The 18,430-nt window shown below is 52.6% G+C and overlaps 1 protein-coding gene across 7 annotated transcripts; it reads right to left on the bottom strand.

Moving 5' to 3' along the window:
- Positions 1–4,191: 4,191 nt before the first annotated feature.
- LOC102014254 lies at positions 4,192–18,424 on the bottom strand. Of its 7 annotated transcripts, XM_013513574.1 has the most exons (9): positions 18,307–18,424; positions 17,402–17,465; positions 15,472–15,687; positions 11,797–12,076; positions 11,429–11,537; positions 10,452–10,754; positions 8,862–9,066; positions 8,085–8,223; positions 4,192–6,067 (listed from the first exon to the last, which is right to left on the bottom strand). In XM_013513574.1, the coding sequence occupies exons 4-9, from the start codon at positions 11,867–11,869 to the stop codon at positions 6,060–6,062; spliced, it is 837 nt and encodes a 278-aa protein (XP_013369028.1). In that variant the 5' UTR covers positions 11,870–12,076; positions 15,472–15,687; positions 17,402–17,465; positions 18,307–18,424; the 3' UTR covers positions 4,192–6,059. The 7 variants fall into 7 exon arrangements, 1 of the variants encoding a protein (XP_013369028.1); XR_001233784.1 differs by lacking the exons at positions 11,429–11,537; positions 15,472–15,687 and having other exon boundaries at positions 7,655–9,066; positions 11,943–12,076; XR_001233786.1 differs by lacking the exons at positions 10,452–10,754; positions 11,429–11,537; positions 15,472–15,687 and adding an exon at positions 7,655–7,711 and having other exon boundaries at positions 8,085–9,066; positions 11,943–12,076.
- Positions 18,425–18,430: the final 6 nt, after the last annotated feature.

The following is an 18,430-nucleotide window of genomic DNA, read 5'->3' as shown; positions in this document are numbered from 1 at the left end:
CCCCACACCCCCATTCCTATGAAACAGCAAGAGCCGAAGACAGTGCTGAGGGCCCAGCCACACCCAGCCACACAGCCAGTCAGCTCCCGGCCAGCAGCCTGGAAGTGTGCGCTGACCAGCCCGTCTGTATGACCAGTCAGTCCTGGAGCAGAGGAGGTGGTAACAAAATGTACCCACAGAAAATAACAGATGGCTCTTTTTGTCTGCTGAAGTAAACACAGTGTGAAGATGGTTCCTTTCTGAGAAATAAGTGTGGGATTTGCCATGGCAGAAGATACATGACCAATACGCAGAGCTTGGAGGCTGCCAGAGATCTCCACGCCTAGGCTCGCCGCTCACCCTCCCAGGGGCCTCTGACAGCAGTCTCTTCCCTGTGGTCCTATCAGAAGGGTAAATGAAATAACGCAAGAGAAACACCTCTCACAACGCTTGGGAGTCACAGGTACTCACTGTCTAGTTCCCTGTTGCTCTCAGAATGAGGAAACTATTCAAATATCAACCGTGCCATGACTCAGGAGAGCACAAAGCAGTCTGCTTCTGGGGACACCACGTAGCGGAGGTGACCACCATGCCTTGAGCATGCACTCTTTTATCCCCACTCCGGGGCACGCACACCACCCCACCCTGTTGTAATTGGGCTTGGCAACATGACTGGCAACATGACTGGCCTTCTGTCTCTGCAACTGAGTTCTAATTAGGACAAAATGCAGGTAAATGGAGTTGCATCTTAAAGAGCTTTCTAATGGCTGGAGACTTTCGGCGTTCACCTCACACACTGATAACCTGAAAGGAGTTATCAGAAGCATCCAGTTTGGAAGATGCCTGCTACCCTTGACTTTGGACTTGGCCATGTGACTTGCTTTGGCCAGTGGATGTTGGCAGAAAAGCCACAAAAGAGGCTTGAAATGCTTCACAGGGTGGGGCCTGTCTGCTCACATTTCGGCATTCAGGATAAGGGCACATCCCGGGAAGGCCGCTGGTCCAAGGAGCAGCCCCACACCTCACAGGCAACTGACACTTGAGCCCAACTTGGCCCAGCCAGAATGAGCAAAGCTCCCAAGACACCCTGCAGATGCACAAGCAAACACATGTTGCTCTTTGAGACCCTGAGTGCTGGGATCGTTTACTGTGCAAGCGTTACTGTGGCCAGAGCTACACTCTGAAACATTCATTTTATCTCCTTACATTTATCCCCACGTGTGGAATGAACTGATGAGTATCAAAAAGTGATACATCCATCCAAAAGATGTGCCGACGAGCTCTTAAGCTACTTGTGTGTGACATTTCACATCTCTCTCATCTCTCAGTGTACGTGTGTTGATCTTTCATAAAAGAGCCTCTCTTCATTGAAATTTTTAATAAAACATTAAAGCACAGGAGACATTTGGTGCGATCATTTAAAAATAACTTCTTGCATGACAGCCTCTCTATTTTCTCCCAGGGGAAGTGCTTCCCATACACAATTTGCATTTTACAGAACAGTTGGTTGTGTGAGCCTTCTGTCTCTGCAACGGAGTTCTAATTATGACAAAATGCAGGTAAATGGAGTTGCATCTTAAAGAGCTTTCTAATGGCTGGAGACTTTCGGCGTTCACCTCACACACTGATAACCTGAAAGAAGTTATCAGAAGCATCCAGTTTGGTAGAACCAAGTCCTAAAATACAGAAAAACTATGCCTTGTATTGAAGTTCTTGTGTTTGTAAAGATGAAAGATTTCCTGCAGTGCTTCTCAAACCTTATTGTGTAAACCGACTCTGACTCAGCCGGTGGGGCCAAGTGTCGAAGCTACGGCCATGCACAGAGCAGCAAGGTTCCATGGAGGTTTGGGGGGTCCTCAGGATGGAGGCTCAGGAGTACCTGGGGGTGACCTGCTCTTGTCTCTTCAGTGGCTTTTCTCCTCTCCCCACTCAATACCTCTCAACCTGTATCCTGGAACTGCCTCCCCAGGGAACAACTGGACTTGGAGGATACGCTGGTAAAGAGCCCAAAGGAGCCCACTGCCTGTGCTGCATAGCTGTGTTCACACATCTTTCTCCTGCATGAGCCCTGGGTCCTTTTGGAGAATGGGGTTCCTTTGTCCTGCCCAGAGACTGGCCCAGAACAAGTGCTTGGGTGAGCTGCTTGGTGCTCACTGAAGAGGCTGTGGCGGTATTATGGTTTGTGTCTGGAAGTCCCCAAAGTGTCATGCAGTCATGGGGCTGCTTTTCAGAGGTGGCTGAATCTAGAGTTTGTGATTGGTTCATTGTCTAGTGCTGGGATTATGGGTGTGAGTGCTGCACTCACCCTAGGGCAGGTAGCTTGCATACACTATAAGGGAAAGAAAGAGGCTTGCTCCTCCCTTTTGCCCTTTTGGCCCCTTTTGCTCTTGTTGCTTTTTCTGTCTTCCACTGCCACGATTGGTTGCTCCTCAGCCATGTGCCACCCTGCCTTGTAGCCAGCCGAGTATGGACTGAAACCTCCACAAACTGTGAGCTAAATAAACCTTTCCTTCCTTAATTCTGGGCATCAGGTATTTTGTCTCTGCAATGAAAGAAAAGTAACCAAGACAGGTGGCCTCAGATCTGTGTCTATGTGACTGAGCTGAAGATCATAAAGAACACGGAACCATCCTCCTCATGCTCATCCTGGGGCTGGGAGCTGCCATCTTTGTATTAGTGTGGTTTTTTGTACCTATAAAAAAAATACTGCAGGCAGGGTAAATTTATAGAGAAAAGAGGTTTGTTTAGTCCACAGACTGGAAGTCCAAGGGCATGATGCCAGCACTGGCTAGGCTCCGGCAGTGTCATGAAGGATGATGTCATAGCAGCAGGAAGACATGCTGGAAGAAGTGGTCACATCCTGAGACAGGACAGCAGAAAGCTGGGGTGTGTTGGCTTGCCCTGTTTATAATGATCATCTAGAAAGAACTGACTCAGGGTCTCCAAGAGCTGCCTCGGTCCCCATGAGTGTGGCATCCCCATGGCATTGTGTCACCAAGCCCTGCCTCCTAAAGAGAGCCCCCTACCACCACCTTGAGGACCAAGCCCAGGAGCCTGGGATGCCAAAGGTGATGCATGTGGGGGAAGTCCCAGCCAGGATGGAGGAGAGGAGGTGTCACTAAACCTCTGCCCACCCTCACTCCTGCCTTATAAAAGGCAGGGCAGCCTGGGGTGGAGGAGTGTGGGCCGACCCCCTGCTCTCTAGGGTCCTGTCCGAGCCCCGTGTTCACGGACTCACAGGTCTGCAGGCTGCACTACGTACTCCAGCCACTTCCACTTAGTTAACTGTGCCACCATCACACCGCTTCTGCACTGAGTTAGCCCAGAGTTCCTGGATGTGACCTCCCCTCCTTCCATCATTTCTCTGAACACAGCCCACACCGCAGCTATGACCCATCTTCTCTCTGAGTCATTACACAATGCTCTCGAGGGTCTCCTGTGTATGGAAGGTGACTGGATCATGGGGTGCCACTTGTCAGTGGATTCATACATTGATGGGTTCATGGCTGAATGTGCTGTCTACAAGGGTGTATGCTTGTTCCTGGCTCTTCCCTTCTCTTCTCTCTCCTCTCTCCTCTCTCCTCTCTCTTCTCTCCTCTCTCCTCTCTCCTCTCTCCTCTCTCCTCTCTCCTCTCCTCTCTCTTCTCTGTTTCTGCATCCTGGCTGCCATGTGGTGAGCAGCTTTCTTCTGCCACGCCATTCTGCAGTATGATTTCTTCCTCGGAGCCAGTCAGCCATGGACTAAACCTGCTGAAACCATGAGCCAAAATAACCTTCTCCTTTAAGCTGTGAGTGCCAGGCACTTTGTCCCAGCAGTAGGAAAGTGCCTAGGACACTTCCTTTCCTCCTTTGCCCATAGAAAGCTGGAACTTGGGAAGCACAGAGGTTAGAGCAGCACTTGTGGGATATAATGTGGCCAGTTGGAGGCAGATGAAAAGAAAGACTAGGCCTTCTATTTATGTTTACTTTTATAAAAAAGTAAGCTTTCCCAGTGTTAAAAAGGTATATGGATGAGAATACATATAAATCTATAAATAAATATACATATTAGGGAGATGCATTTTCAAATACTTTTTACTGATGGAATAAGCGGCTAAAAAGGGGCCAGATGTGGTGGCGCATGCCTGTAATCTCAGCACTCAGGAGGCTGAGGCAGGAGGATTGTTATGAGTTTGAGGTCAGTCTGGGCTACAAAGTGAGCACAAGACCAGCCTGAGCTGCATAGTGAGACCTGTCTCAAAAAGACAAAAAATAAAAAATAAGTGGATAAAAAGATTTGGAACTAGTTTACCTGTTAGAAAATCCAGCTAACTCTGATGACTCAAACACAGTCTCTAGCCCTGCCCCTCACCTCCCATCAAGCAGTGCTCTCTCTAGGGCTGGCATGGTGCTTACGGGACACACCGAGGGGCACAGGCGAAGTGACAAGCCAAAGAGCCCTGAGACGTGATAATCCAAAGATCCCTGACCTATTTGTATCGTTGGGGCTCCCTAGAGGAACAAATTTAATATTGTATAACATTATATTAAATATATTATCTTGGTGGAAGAAGACAAAATGGCTATATCCACACTAGCGAGCTGAAGGACGCAGATGAAGGTAAAACAAGGCCTGGAGCTCACTGCAGAGTCTGGTGCAAGTCATGCAGGGAAGCTGAAGAGTCCGTGATGGTGGCTGAAGAGTCCACACTGGAAGCCTGGAGGAACTGGAGATGAATGTCCAAGGCCAGTGGCAAAGCCTGATCTCCTCTGAAGAAGCCAAAGGGCAGACTTCCTTCCTCTTTCTTTTTTTGCTCCATCCAGGCTACAAGCCTATTGGTTAGCACCACCCACATCCGGGGCGGGTCTTCTCTCTGTTTGTGGCCTCCCTGTCAATCACCCACAGACACACCCAGAACCGTGCTCCACTACTCCACTACGAGTTTCCTGGTCCATTCAAACTGACACCACAGTGAACTACTGCACGACTGGTGGAGGAGGAAGGCCTGGGGTGTGTGTCACAGTCTTGCCTATCTTCTTTGCTCCCCCGACCCTGGCCCAGGAGGAGGATGTCTAGCTACAACCCCACTGTCTTAGCTGAAGTTCAGAAGGACAAGAGGTTGTTTTTACCTGGCTCAGGGCTTTCGCACAGTGTGGGGCCTCCACTCACGTTTCCTGGTGACTCCGTGACACAGGCTGGTGCTATCTTTCTGCCAGCAGAGGTGAAAGCCAATGGAGTGGTGAGGCCAGGCAGCGGGGCACCAGCACCACCCACCCTGTGTCCATGGTGCCCAAGGCCAGCTGCTCAGGCAGCGGCTCACAAGCTCGGCGGCATCTGCCTGCGCAGGAAGAGCAGCTGAACACCGCACATCTGTGAGGCCCGGAGCCTCCATGAGCCCACGGCGTCCACACTGCTGTCCTCGGGGCCACTCAGCCAGCCCCGGCTCTTCCCAGAAGCCTTCAGGCCATGCTCGCTCAGGAGGCTGAGGGGACAGGACTAAGCTAGCGGCTCCCAGCTGCGCGCGGCCACGTGGCAAGGAGCAAAGCCGGCCCAGAGCCGTGCTGCGCCGTCACCACGGAGCACGAGTTGTGGGATGACGGGCGACAGTGCGAGTGGCTGCACCCTCCTTCACCAAGCACGGTGGCGACTTCTCAGTAGAAGACAGAATCGCTCTGTAGACAGCAGTGGTGGGGAACGTTTTCCCTGCAGTGCCGTCTTCCCCGTGCCCTGGCCGGCTCCCGACAGGGGCAAGGGTGTGCACTCTCGGAGCCCGTCCCTTCTCACCCGTCCTTCCCTACCATTTCATGACAGTCTGGGAAGTCGGGAAGAAGACCCAAAGCCCTGATGTGTGTGGGCTGCTCCTAACAGGGACTCAGCTGTGGACGTGCTCTGTGCTAAGCATCTGCATCCGAGTGGGGCTGGAGTCACTGCAGAACCGCCTGCTGACAAATGGGGTCTTGTGTCTTCAGGGCTCGCTGTCACGGTGTTCCCTGTGTCCCTTCCTCCTTTTAACTCTGGGCCGCAGAAATGCTGGGCACCTGAGCTTGCAGCTTCTGTTGGTGTCACGTGGCCGGACGTCAGTGTGGTGCCTGGCATCTGCTCACGCGTCTGAGGATTACAGAGGAAGTCATTGTGTCAGACTCTGCTGGTTTAACCTCGGCTCTGCCCCTGACTGTGGGCGACGGATCCTGGCCAGGGCTAGAAGGCACCGACACATGGCTGGAAGCGGCTCCTAGCACTGTCGGGCTGGGCTGGTGCCCCATGGGCAGTCCAGTGACTTCCCCTGGCAGGGCCCAGGGTCACACAGCACTCAAGGCAGGGCCTTTCTCAACTCTGCGCCTTCCCACTTTACTCTCCACCCTGGGAATGATGCTCCAACACTGAAAATCCTGCTGGTCCTCTGAGAATGCTCAGCTCAAATGCCACACCCTCCCGGCGCGTGTCTGACCCTCAGCCTGGGAGGGACCCGGCACAAGCAGAAGGAGCAGGGCACTGAGGGCAGGCTCCACGCCACTCAAAACCTGGGCTCAGAGCCCTGATTCTGTTGCCTAGGAAGCCCAAAGCCTCCACGCAGCGCCGGGCTCTGGGTGTGCCCTGGCCCCTCCTTGGCTGCCTCCTCGTGCATTCGCCCAGAGATGCCCCTACACCGGCAGACTTCCAGGGACCTGCGGCGTCACGTCCACCTGCTCCATGAGCCATTTGTCACCGCCACGCGGGGAGTTCTGCTTGCATTCATCACAGGGTATTGCCGAGGCACAGGTCTAAGTGGCTCCAGGGCGCACTGTCACCGATCTGTGACTAGTAGTAAGCCACCAAAAAGTTCAGGAGGGGTTCGTTATTTTTTAATCACTCTTACTTTTTAAGTGTGAGAATATGTTACAGAAGGGCAAGAAATAATTTGAATAGAATGCTAGGGAAGCTTCCTATTGAGTCCTGCAGAAGTCAAGACAGCTTAGACTGGAAGCTTAGAGAAAGGAGGACTTCAGTGAAGCCAAGAGGGAAAATGGGGCTTGGGGTTTGTTTGCTTCCTTGGTGAGAAGGGCGGAGGAGTGGAGGATGGCTCCGCTCTGCAGTGTAGCGGGAAGACACTGTCTATCTGCTGAGCTGGGGGACGACTGGGTGGAGGAGCTCCCTTCTGGGGTGTCCGGTCTGAGATGCCAAGCAAGGGAGAGTCTGAGAGGCCAGTGGGTTTGCAGGAGGAGACACTGGGCCGGGTCAGAGATCTGAGAGCGGGAAGCGTGGTGGAGCTGGAAGGGGCACAGTGGGTAAGGTCGCTGAGGAGGACAGAAGGTAAAGGCTTGAGGGCCCCAGACCCTTGGAACTGCATCAGCAGAGAAAGAGCAGTCAGAGAGGGCAAAGAAAAACCATGAGAGTGGTGTCTCGGGAAGCAAGGGAGCACAAGACAGAGAAGTGAGTGAGGAGCTGCAGCGTGCAGGCTGGAGACCCCGAGGCCGAGACCGTGCCTGGCGTCCACCCACCAACGCAGAGACGAGCTCCATGCTGAGCAGCATCCCAGTGGAACATCAGCCGGGTGGGCCGCAGCATGGGGGGGAGGGTTCACCTGGGAAGTGTGAGACCCTGGGTCAGCCCCCACTCCTGCCCACGCACACACGTGTGACACACACACACACGGTCACACTGAGTTTAATGTGCATGGAACCGATTTAGGGAAGAGTAGTACTTTCCTTTGCAAACCTTGTTCAAAGTGTTGCTGGAGCAGATGTCGAGATTTCTGCGCTGCTTACTCCGCTCCTGCAAAGACATCCGGAGGCCTCACCCCAAGTGACTGACAGAGGACTCGGGCCGGCTGTGCCCCCTTGCCTCTCGGTACCAAGCACCCCTGCAGTGTGGGGACCGAGTCCACGGCTAACAGTTCATATTTTCACAACAGGTTAGCTCACGCGTGAAGACAAAGCTCATTCCATCTGTTTTTGCTGCTAATGGGTCAACGATTTTCCCACAGCTAATTATGGCCATTTCATAGAAAATAACGTGTTTACTCTGAAATGCCAGACTTGGTTCTTGTGACTGAGCAGTTCTGACAGGTGCACATCGGCCTACGAGGGTGAGGGTCTTCACTCTATCATCTCCAGGAAAAGCCCGAGAAACCCCTCCTCGAGGTTACCGTGGGAAGTGTTACTGAGGGCCTTGTCATCCTCCTCCCTGGGGTCTTGCATCTCTCTTGGAATTATAATCCAAGAAACAATGGCGTTGCCCTCCAATCTCACTGCTATTGTTGGCAGCTCTGAAAATTCTCGTTTCTCCTAAGAGTGTTATTAAAAGATATTGAAAGGGAATTAGCCGGAGTTACCTGTCCTACCCTTCCTCCACTCCTGCCCACTTTTTAAGGCTGAACGGCTTGATTTACATGCTTGTCCTCCTTTGCTTCCTTCCTCAGAGATGGGCTACACACAGCTCTCCTCCCCTCTTCCTTTATATTTCTTTAACCCAGAGGCATGTTCTAAGGCACAGTCTTTCTCCTGGCTTTTCATTTTTGTTTTTTTGTTGTTGTTTTTCTTCCAGTACCAGGAATCAAACTCATGACCTTGCGCTTGCCAGGCAGGCGCCATGCAGCTGAGCTAAATCCCCAGCCCCTCTCCTGGCTTTTCAAAACCAGCATAACTGAGCAGGCAGTGACCTGAGACTTGCCTGCTCTGAAAAATTCTCTGAAATCATTACCTGCTCTGCCCCTCCTCTAACCCATGATACCAGTGAGCACAACCAGAGGTCATCATACTGGCTCAGTGGTCCTCTGCTGGTGCCTGCCTCGCCTGAAGCAGTCTCCGGGACACACACTCGGTCCCCCAGCTCCCCCGGCCACCGTTGCCACCCCCTCCTGTTCCTGCACTGGCACAAGCTGAGCAGGGAGGGGCCACAAAGGAGAGGAGACAGCGTGACGCACAAGGTGGAGGAAACAGGAAGCCAGGACAAAGGAGGCCTGCGCGCTGTCCAGCACCATGGAGAGGGGCACGGAGATGCCGCCCGCTGGGCAGGAACAGCCTGCATTAGCGGGTAGCCAAGGAGGTGGAGCCGTCCCCAGGAGAGGTGGGTCACTGCCAATGGAGCCAGGGACTGCAGACATCTTCCAAGAGGCGAGAAAGACAGTCCTGGAAAGAAAGGAACCTAAGTTCAAAGGAAGTTTTCGCTTTTGTTTTTTAAGATGGAAGACTCTAGAAAATATTTGCATTCTGAGGAACTTCCACAGAGAGGGGTACTGCAGATGGGACAGGTGGGTGCTCCGGGAGCCCCTTCCTTGAGAGGCCAGGAGGGAGCACGGATGCCTATCCCTCGTGGCCACTGGAGGGGAGAAAGGGGAGAGATGGCAACCATGCTGGGGCCTGCCTGCGGGTTTCCACTTCCTAAAGAAAGGACGCTAGGAACAAACCCGGAGGGGCTGGGTTTTGCACACATAGGCGGGGAATGGGTGAAGCCCACCCTGGGACTGTGGGGGGAGCGTGGTTCCAGCTGCCCTGGGGGACATTTGGTGCTGAATTAGGAGGAGGTGAAAGGATGACAGAATTGTGTGTTGCACACTTGGCCCTGATCTAACACATGGAGCACACTCAGATAGTGAAGCTGTCGCTACTTCTCCGCTGTTGGCGCCAGTGAGATCCAGTCCTGTCAAGAAAGAACCTGAACCATGAGCGGAGTTGTTCCACCTACTTTGTAAGTCCATTAAGTACAGAAATTGTTTTCACTAAGATCAAATTAAGTTCAAGACTCTTGGGAAGGCAGACGCAGTGGCCTCAGAAAGTGCCAGAACAGGGCATGCCCGGCCTGAATCAGAAGTGTGTGAGGACGCACCCCACATGTGTGGCACCCCTGGGTCTCAGGGTGCAGCTCGCAGGCTTCGGCAGCCCTGCTGCGAGAGGGCTGCTCAGGGGCCGCTGAGCCCATGAGCGGGAGAGGATCTGCAGCATAGATCCAGGACCCACAGCTTGGCCAGAGGAGCAACGGATCCATGAAGAAGCTGTGCTAAAGTGAGCTAAGAGGCTCTCCAGGGGCTGTGGCTGCACTGAGAAGATCAGCACAAACGCAAGCTCGGAAAGGTCACCGCTGCGTCCCTGAAGTTAGAGACAACCTCTGTCGTGCCACCCAGACACTGCACGAGACAAAGGAGCACCCCGAACCGCAGCGCGGACCCAGGCCCTTTCCCACTGGGACAAAGTGTGAGAACAGGTAGAACCAGGTAAGCAAGTAAAATCAACTGCTTCACCTCGCATCTGTTGAGATGCCCACTGTGAATCTGTGTTGGGCGGGGGGACAGTGGGATGGATCTTTTCACCATTTGGCGGCATTTCCCATCCTACTTAGAAAAGTTAGTCTCAGCCAAATGACACTATGTGACTTCTCAAATCCATATTGTCACGCCCCATGCCTGAGAGCTTTTTTATTCGTTCATGCTGGTTGTGCAGCCATCCAGGCCCCCATTCCTCGGACAGGCTGCCACCAGGGCCACTGTGCTGCCCGCACCTCACCCCCAGTCCCTCACCTCAGGCTGATGACGTCCCCAAAACATACTCGGCAAGACCAGGTCTCAAAGGGGCGAGGGGCATGGGCTACAGAAATGTTTCTCTGCTGGGCTGGTGTGGCCCACGGTGGGGTCTCTGGGTATCTGAGCAACTCTGTGCACCGCTTCGATAAAGGATGGGTGAACCTTAGGTCACTGTGCTGCGGGATAGACCTAGATGTCCCCCAGAGCCTTAGTGCGTGCTCTGCGGACCATGGACTGAAGCTTCTGAACCGTGAGCCAAAGTAAACTTTTCCTTTAAGCAGCAGGCGTGGGTTCTTTGACCTAGTGCAGAGAAAAGTGAGTAAGACACGCTGCTGTCGAACAGTGTCTGGAAAATTAGCAGCATAGGCTCAAAAGCCTAACTTTGCAGAGTAGTGACGGAGCTCGGGCGATCCCACACCTGAGCACTCACCTTTAGCTTTGGTTCAGGAATGGTCTTGGAGCCTGAAGGAGCAGCCAGGGGGGAGAGGGTGGGTGAAAGCTACTTCCCCGCCCTGCCAGCACGCAGCAGGTGACTCACACGAGAGTCACCAGGCCGGTGGACTGTCAGCATCCCAGCACTTGCAAATCACAGACAGCCACAGGTGATGATTTGATTTGAGACTTTTAAACATGTGTTTCAGGGACCCCCTGTGTTTCACATTCAGAGTCAAGGTCGTTGTTTGCAAGGCCAGTAATAAAGAATGCTAACTAAGCAGTAATAAGCAAAGTGAGACTTGAGCAAGCCTTTCCTCCACCTCTCCCGTCGGGCACTGCTGTCAGTGGTGTCACTGCGCGGTGCGATGAGCCCGGATAACGAGAGGGTGTCTGCCGGGCTGTGTGGCCTTGGAAGTCGGAGGACGCGGTACAGCTGCTCTGCGTCTGGTGTCTTCCCACAGCCCTCGGGTGCTGGCTCGAACCTCCCGGCACGCATGGGACGCATGAACCAGGCCCCCTCAGGCAGCCCCGCTGCCCACCTCCTTCCAGGTGAACTTCCACAGCACCCAGCACCCAGAGGAGCCGCAGCCTCAACACGCGCACTGGCTTCCTGCACCTTCCACACAGCCCGTCCAGGCCCCCTGGTCTCTGTCGTCAACAGGAAATGACAGCACTAGACGTGGAAGGACACATAGCACACGAAACCGGGTTCGTACCATTTTAACCTCCTTAGATACAACTGACCGTCGTGAACCCAGTAGGAACGGGGCTGTGTAAAAGTAAATCCTCTGACAAAATGCCACATGCACCGAGGGAAGACACAGCCCCGACCCGTCCCATGGACAGACACCGCTGGGCTCCAGGCACATTGCGGAGACATCCCAAGACTCCCTCGTGAGGAACTGACCTCTTCCCATTCTCTCCAGAAGCCTGAGCCGCTTTGCTGAGCACCCCTGAGAGTGAGACACCTCGGTCGGCATGTCCTCCCTTCAGGGTTTCGTTTCTACTACTAGAGACGCGTTCCAAAGCGAGTGCAGCACCTTCTGAACTTACAGACGCGAGGGCCTGCTCCACACCCACGGGGGCCGTTTCCAGGGAGGAACGAGAGGCCTGAAGGTGCCACCTCCGGCTCAACCGCGATCACAGTCAAGACTGCCAGCAGCCCCGGCTTCACTTGTCATAAAACCCTGCAATGACAATAGCCACACATGTCTCAATGCGTTTCAAAAAGAAAGACCTAATGAGTTTGACTCAAACAGATGTGACTCCAACAACATCTACATTTAAACGGGAAGTCGCACAGATTGCCAGGAATGGACCTGGTAACGTCAAGGTTGTGCCTCGCTGGAGAACACATCATTTAGCTCTGGGGGGAAATGTGCCGTCCCGAGTGCAGGGATGTGCCAGCAGGAGGAGGAAGGAGCGAGGGGCCTCGCTCAGGTGACTCACACTGCGCGGCCCTCTCCTCTCTCACGGTGGAAATCATAGAAATATTTGGTAATAAAGGAGTTTTATTTGTGCTCTTTATTCTGAATCTACCCCTCCTGGACCGTTCCAAGATAATTAGGTTGCATAAAATGATGGCCACCATTACAAGAAAAATTTTATTAGAATGAACCAAAGAGACTACAATGAACTTTCACAAGTACAATGGTGCCCAGGAAATGGAAGAGGAAATGCCGTGTATATCCACAGGACAACGTGCCTGCTCTAGGAACCTGCCCCACCTCGCATCAGAATCACTTCCGAGCGCGCTCATCACATAACTCCTGGGAAAGACTTTAAGTAAATAATGCTTCCTCTCCTGTGCAAGCCCTGGACCGAGTGCTCCGGACACCTGCTCCAACGCAGTCGTTACAAAACCAGGAGTTAAGGGGGCCCTTTCCCAGAAAACTGAGGCCGGAAGATCTCACTGCTATTGATGGCTGGATGAGCACAGATACCAGACTCAAGTCTTGGGCCCAGAGGTTTAAACTCTGCACCATAAATGAGCCCGTGGGCCCAAGTATATTAAAGCCATACATAGGACCATTAGCCAGCACTGCTCCAGAAGTCTACAGGGAGACAACATCTCAAGGGTCAGTGGCAAAGGAAAGGAAAGTATCACTTCTCCAGGCCACGTCTGTGCCTGGAACCCCAGGCAGAGCTGTTAGGAAAGCTGGGCTGCAGCCTGAAGCTGAGGACTGGGGGCCACCAGGGCCGGGTCCCCGTCCAGCCCCAACTAAATGCACAGGGCCAAGGAGCAAATGCAGGAGGAGCCTGGTGAGGTCAGGTAGCCGAGAAGAGGACCGTGGAACAGGACATCTGTGTGCACGGGACACTTGTCCACTGGTGACCACAGCCACACAGACCTCCAGACAGGCACCACAGCCGCTGGGGAGAGGCCATCCCATGGCTGCTCAGCCTCTGCATGTTAGGGTGCAAGGCTGCGCCCTCTCTCACCCTGGTCTTTTCTCAGGGTTGTGTTTGCAGGGAGCAAAGGCAGGGACAAGGCACCATCTCCCTCCAGACAAGACCTATTGCTCAGAATAAAAGCAGCTGCCTCCGCCAGCACATTTCCTTCCTGTACACAACCCATGGTATGTGCAGGTGGCTGGCCAGGCCCTGAACGCCGCCACTCATGACTTGAGGGCCGGGAAAACAGCTCAGAGTACTAAACTCTGGCAACTGCTTTTGCTATGTGTAACAAGTCTCTTGTCTCCAACTTGGAATCTCGCGTCTTCTGTCAACATCCGTGGAGCTGTAGGAGCTTCCAACCAGGGGAAAATGTCAGATTCTCCACAGTCCTTGCTAGAATGGTAGGATGCAAGGGAAGAATTCTGCCTTCCTTGAGATTAAACTATGAGTGGATGGCCATGGATACACATTCCTGTCTGACTGAGGCCACTCCTGGACAGTTAGAACCTCAGGGAAATTTCCTCCGATTTCTTGAACCAACTCCATCATGACTTCAACTCCCAGATCCCTGAAATTTCTTATCTATTTGCTTTATGATTACATGTTGGCTTGGTTTAACTCTTCTTTAAGATTCATAAGCTCTCTGAAAGTAAGAAAAAAATATCGACTCATTAACACATGCATAAATTTTGACTCTGTGCAACATACCAGTGTGTGGACACTCTGCATATAATAGGCTAATCGCCTACTTGCTGCCATGATTTGAATGTGCGCCCAGAAACTCACGTGTCAGAAACGTGCTCCCCAATACAACAGTGTTGGGATGCAGGGCCAATGGCCTCTGCCCTCTGTCAGTGCTGTTATAAATGGGGTCTAAGTTGCTTCACTTCTCATCACTGGACGCAATAACCAACACTCACAATTCAGAGGAGAAGTGTACTCTGGCTCACGGTTTCAGGAATCTCAGCAGGTTCAGAAATAGAAACAGTATGGAGGAAGGGACCAGCAGAGGAGGAGAGCTGGTCACATTATGGTGGACAGGAAGCAGAGAGAGGAGGGGAACCGGGAGGACCACACCTGGAGAGGTCGCAGCAGTGACCACCGCCAACCAGGCCCTGTGCCTATCAGCAAGCAGCTATCAACTCATCACCGGGGGGGTAGCTCATGGCCCAATCACGCTCTAAACACAAGGCTTGGGGGCACCCCAGATCTAACCACAGCAAACAGCGAGTGCCTCTTTGCCCCCGACTCTGCTGTGTGGTGAAGTTTTCACCCCTCTGAAGGATGGAGCCCCCAAGACACCATCTTGGATGTGAATTTCCAAACTTGCCCGTACCCTGACCTCAGACTTCCAGTCTCCTGGACTGTGAGCTATTGACTTGTGTTCTGTATATATCATCCAGTCCCAGGCATTCTGTCATAGCCTATAAGCAGACAGACACAATCATCAGCACTGTCAATATTTTTAATAAAATGCCTTTGTTGTCTCCTTTTTTTTTTTGGAGACAAGGAGTCACTCTGGACTTCATGGCAATCCTCCTGCCTCAGCTTCCTGAGTGCTGGGATTACAGGCATGTGCCACCATGCCAGCTCTAATTATCTTTCTACACAGCATCCACTTACCCCCTGTTGATGTCCAATGGGCAAGATTGCTTGAGCCCAGGAGTTGGAGGCCAACCTCAGCAACACAGAGGACAGTGTCTCAGAAAATACAAACAAAAGAGGAAGAAGAAAGAGGGCCGGGGTAATGACCTTCTCTTCTGCACACCTTCTGATCCTATGTAATTCTACAGCAACTGACCAGTATTTTGGACAAACAGCAACAGAGCTCTGTGTCTGAGTCACATGAGTGGTCTACCGCAGCCAACAAGCTCTGCAGGAAATGTAACCTGAAACTCCTGCTGCTTAGCCCTCCCAGAACATTGAGGAGTGGGAATTACAACTTATGACGCTTGGTGTGAGCCCAGCACACTTGTTCCTGGGATTTCTCTTTGTATTTGGTCTCCTGGAAGCATGGCCCTCCCTGGGGTCCCTTGGGAATGGTGATTTCCCACTTCGTTGACAGGGCCGAGACCCTGGAGCCCTCCTAGAGGGGAATGCAGGAGTGTCCCAAAAAGACTGGAGGAGTCACCCTGCCTACTGTGTGAGCATCCCCTCCACTCACAGTGTGTTCCCGTCTTCTTACCCGAGACAAGCAGGGCGGGGAGGTGGGGGGCTTCTTCAGGGAGCACACCTAGGACAGGCTTCCTGACCTGGTTTTAGAGAGAGAGTCTTAAGCCTTCAGATACATGGAGGGGAAAACTCTCCGGGCCTACCACAGTCCAACACAGTTCAGTGTACACACCTATATTTCCAACGCCTAGGAGGCTGATGCAGGAGGATTCAAGCTCAGCAAACCCGTCTTAAGAAAACCAAAACAAAACGAACAAAAAAGATGGAATTAGTGAACAAGAGATTTACAGGGGGAAACACCATGAGGAAGAAAGGAGCCGAAGCAGTGACCCTGTGAAGGACAGGGGGAAGCAGAGCTGACAAAGAGCCGTCCTAGACTTTAGTACGAATGTGAGAAAGTTCCGACAGGGAGCTGTGAGCCTGAGCCAGTGCACCCAGCAGAGGAGGGGCTCCACACCACAGCAGCTGTCTCCCTTGGGGCTCACGGGACCAGCAGGCAGCTTGAGGGACAAAGGCCTGGGGTCCTGGCCACAGCACACCTTCGCACCAGCAGACAGAAGCAGCTGCATAAAGCCCACCACTGTGAGATGCTGTCCTTTGTCACAATCCCCGTCACCAGGGCCACGGGGGGGGCAGCTCCTGTAGCCCTGGGCAAAGCTCCTCCTGCTGGGCAGTTTTCCGCACCTGGAGCCCAAGGGTTTTGCCAGCCACGTGCCCTCCGTCTCACTACTGGATGCTGAGTCAGATTTGGGGCCTACTGTGGGAGCCTCTTTCAACTATAATCTTCCCTGATTCCTTCAGTCAGTACCATTGTTCCCAGTTACCGAAACTCCTTCCGAAATACAATGAGAAATAATCACTGTAACCTATCATGGCACCATTTAGAATTAAATATACTAGATTTTTGATCTCCTTCTCCTTCTCCTTCTCCCTCTCCCTCTCCCTCCCTCTCCCTTATGGTACTAAGGATTGAATGCTACATTCCCAGTCCCTTTTCTATTTGGACACAAGGTCTCACTAATTTACTAAATTGCCCAGGCTGGGCTTGAACTTCTGATCCTCCTGCTTCGGCCTCCCAGCGTGTGTTACAGGCCTGTGCCACTGTGCCTGGCTTTCAGTTTCTTTTTATGATAACTTCCCATTTGGGTGAAACTCATTCCCTGGAAACCAACAGTCTAATGAAAACAGTTTGAACTACTCATGACTTTTAACTTTCTAATGGCTATGCTTAAAAAGTAAAAAGTCAGGGAAATTAAGACCAGCCAAGTCTGTGGAGGTCCAGTGTGTGTTTTATGGTCCAGCACATCTCAGTTTGAGCCTGCTGCACTGAGAGGCCTCAGAGGCCCCGGGATCAGCAGCCCTGCGACAGGGACCTCTGGTCTAACATGAAGGCTGACCAGAGTTGGAAGAGCCTGCAGTAATCATGCCTGCTTCCACCCTGCATTCACACTCGTTTCATTAAAGGTTCGTGAACACCGGCCAGCTTCTGACACAATACCCTAAAAGAGGGTGAGTTTTCCCAAAGAGAGGTAACGACCACTAAACCGTGAAAGTCCTGGATTTTTTCTCTTCTCCTCTCCTTTGCCAGACCACCCCCGGCTCCTTCTGAGAAACAATAACTACAAAATGGTTGTGTACAGCCAGTAGGAAAGCATTTTGTCCATTTCTCATTCAGCGTAGTAAAAGTTACTTAGAAATTGGTGGCTGCAATATTAAATTAGAGTATAAAAGTAAAGTACTAAAAATCACTTGAAGGCACACCCATGGAAGTGTTTAGATTCTCCTTGCCTGGAACTAGCTCTGGAGCTTTACACCTTTGGGCAAAGGAAGTTTGTTTTGTTTTGTTTTGAATCAGGACTAGAAGACCAAAAATACAGATTTCTGAGAGTTAAGAGTTTGATTTTTAGGCAAATTATTGAAACTGCAAAAGCCTTGATTTTTACCTGTCACACAGCAGGGAGGAAGGGAGCAGAGGCTCTCATGGGGTAGTCACAAAGCTTAACCACACTGCGGGAGGCAAAGAGGAAGCACTCTGTAAATGGTGCCCGTCGCATCATTAACACAGAGGCAACTGTTGTCAGGTATTCTTAAGTTTGTGGTCTGCAAACCCTCGGTCCGCGGATAAAACTACAACTGGATGGAGGAAGAGATGGACCCACACTTTTATCAACTTCTAAGCAAAATCTCGCTCCTCCTTCCACTGTGAATGTAGCACACTTGCACGAGAGGGACCGGTCCCTTCGCACCAGCAGAGGCCACAGCACTTTCCTGTTATAGCTCTGATGTCACAGACATCCCAAGGTATCTGCACGTCCACTGCCTCTTTGAGCTGACAGCAGCCACCTGACCAGTGCTAGATGTCAGCTCATCACTACAGAAGCACATAAAAGTGCTCCAGGTCGTATTTTAATTTCTGCATAAGTGGTTTCCTTTGCGGTACTCTGGGTTTTATTTTTTTACTTATTCTGAAAGCGTCCACGGCTTCACACGGCTACCCTACACGGGAGGTTAAGACCCATCCATCTTCACCCATCTATTGGACCCTGGCCTGCTGGGCTGTGTAGACAGAAGACACGGTGGCCTGGGCCTCGCCACTGGTGTCCCGCATCCCCTAGCCCCGTTTAATCCCTGCCCCCGTGTCCACCCCCTATGCCATGTTCAGCCACTGCCCCATGTCCACCCCTCCCGTGTCCACCTCCTGTGCCCCATGTCCAGCGCCCACCCCGTCTCCAAGGCTGTCCCGCGTCCAGTGCCTGTGTCTGTGACCAGCAGCTGTCCCCGTGTCCACCCCTTCCCGCTTCGTCCAGGTCCTGTCCCCCGTGTCCAGCCCCTGCCATCCGTGGCCAACCTCGTTTCCACCCTGTATCCGTGGGGCTGCTGAGCCGAGAAGCTGCCAACGCCGAGGTCAGCGGGCAGAGTCCCGCGGGGGCGCTCGACCCGCCCCCACCACGCCAGTCTGGGGGCGCGCGCCC

Source organism: Chinchilla lanigera, unplaced genomic scaffold (genome assembly GCF_000276665.1).
Source record: "Chinchilla lanigera isolate Chin_1 unplaced genomic scaffold, ChiLan1.0 scaffold00019, whole genome shotgun sequence".
Classification (NCBI taxonomy): domain Eukaryota; kingdom Metazoa; phylum Chordata; class Mammalia; order Rodentia; family Chinchillidae; genus Chinchilla; species Chinchilla lanigera.
The sequence above is the reverse complement of the archived record's forward strand: the minus strand, read 5'-3'. Positions and strand labels throughout refer to the sequence as shown.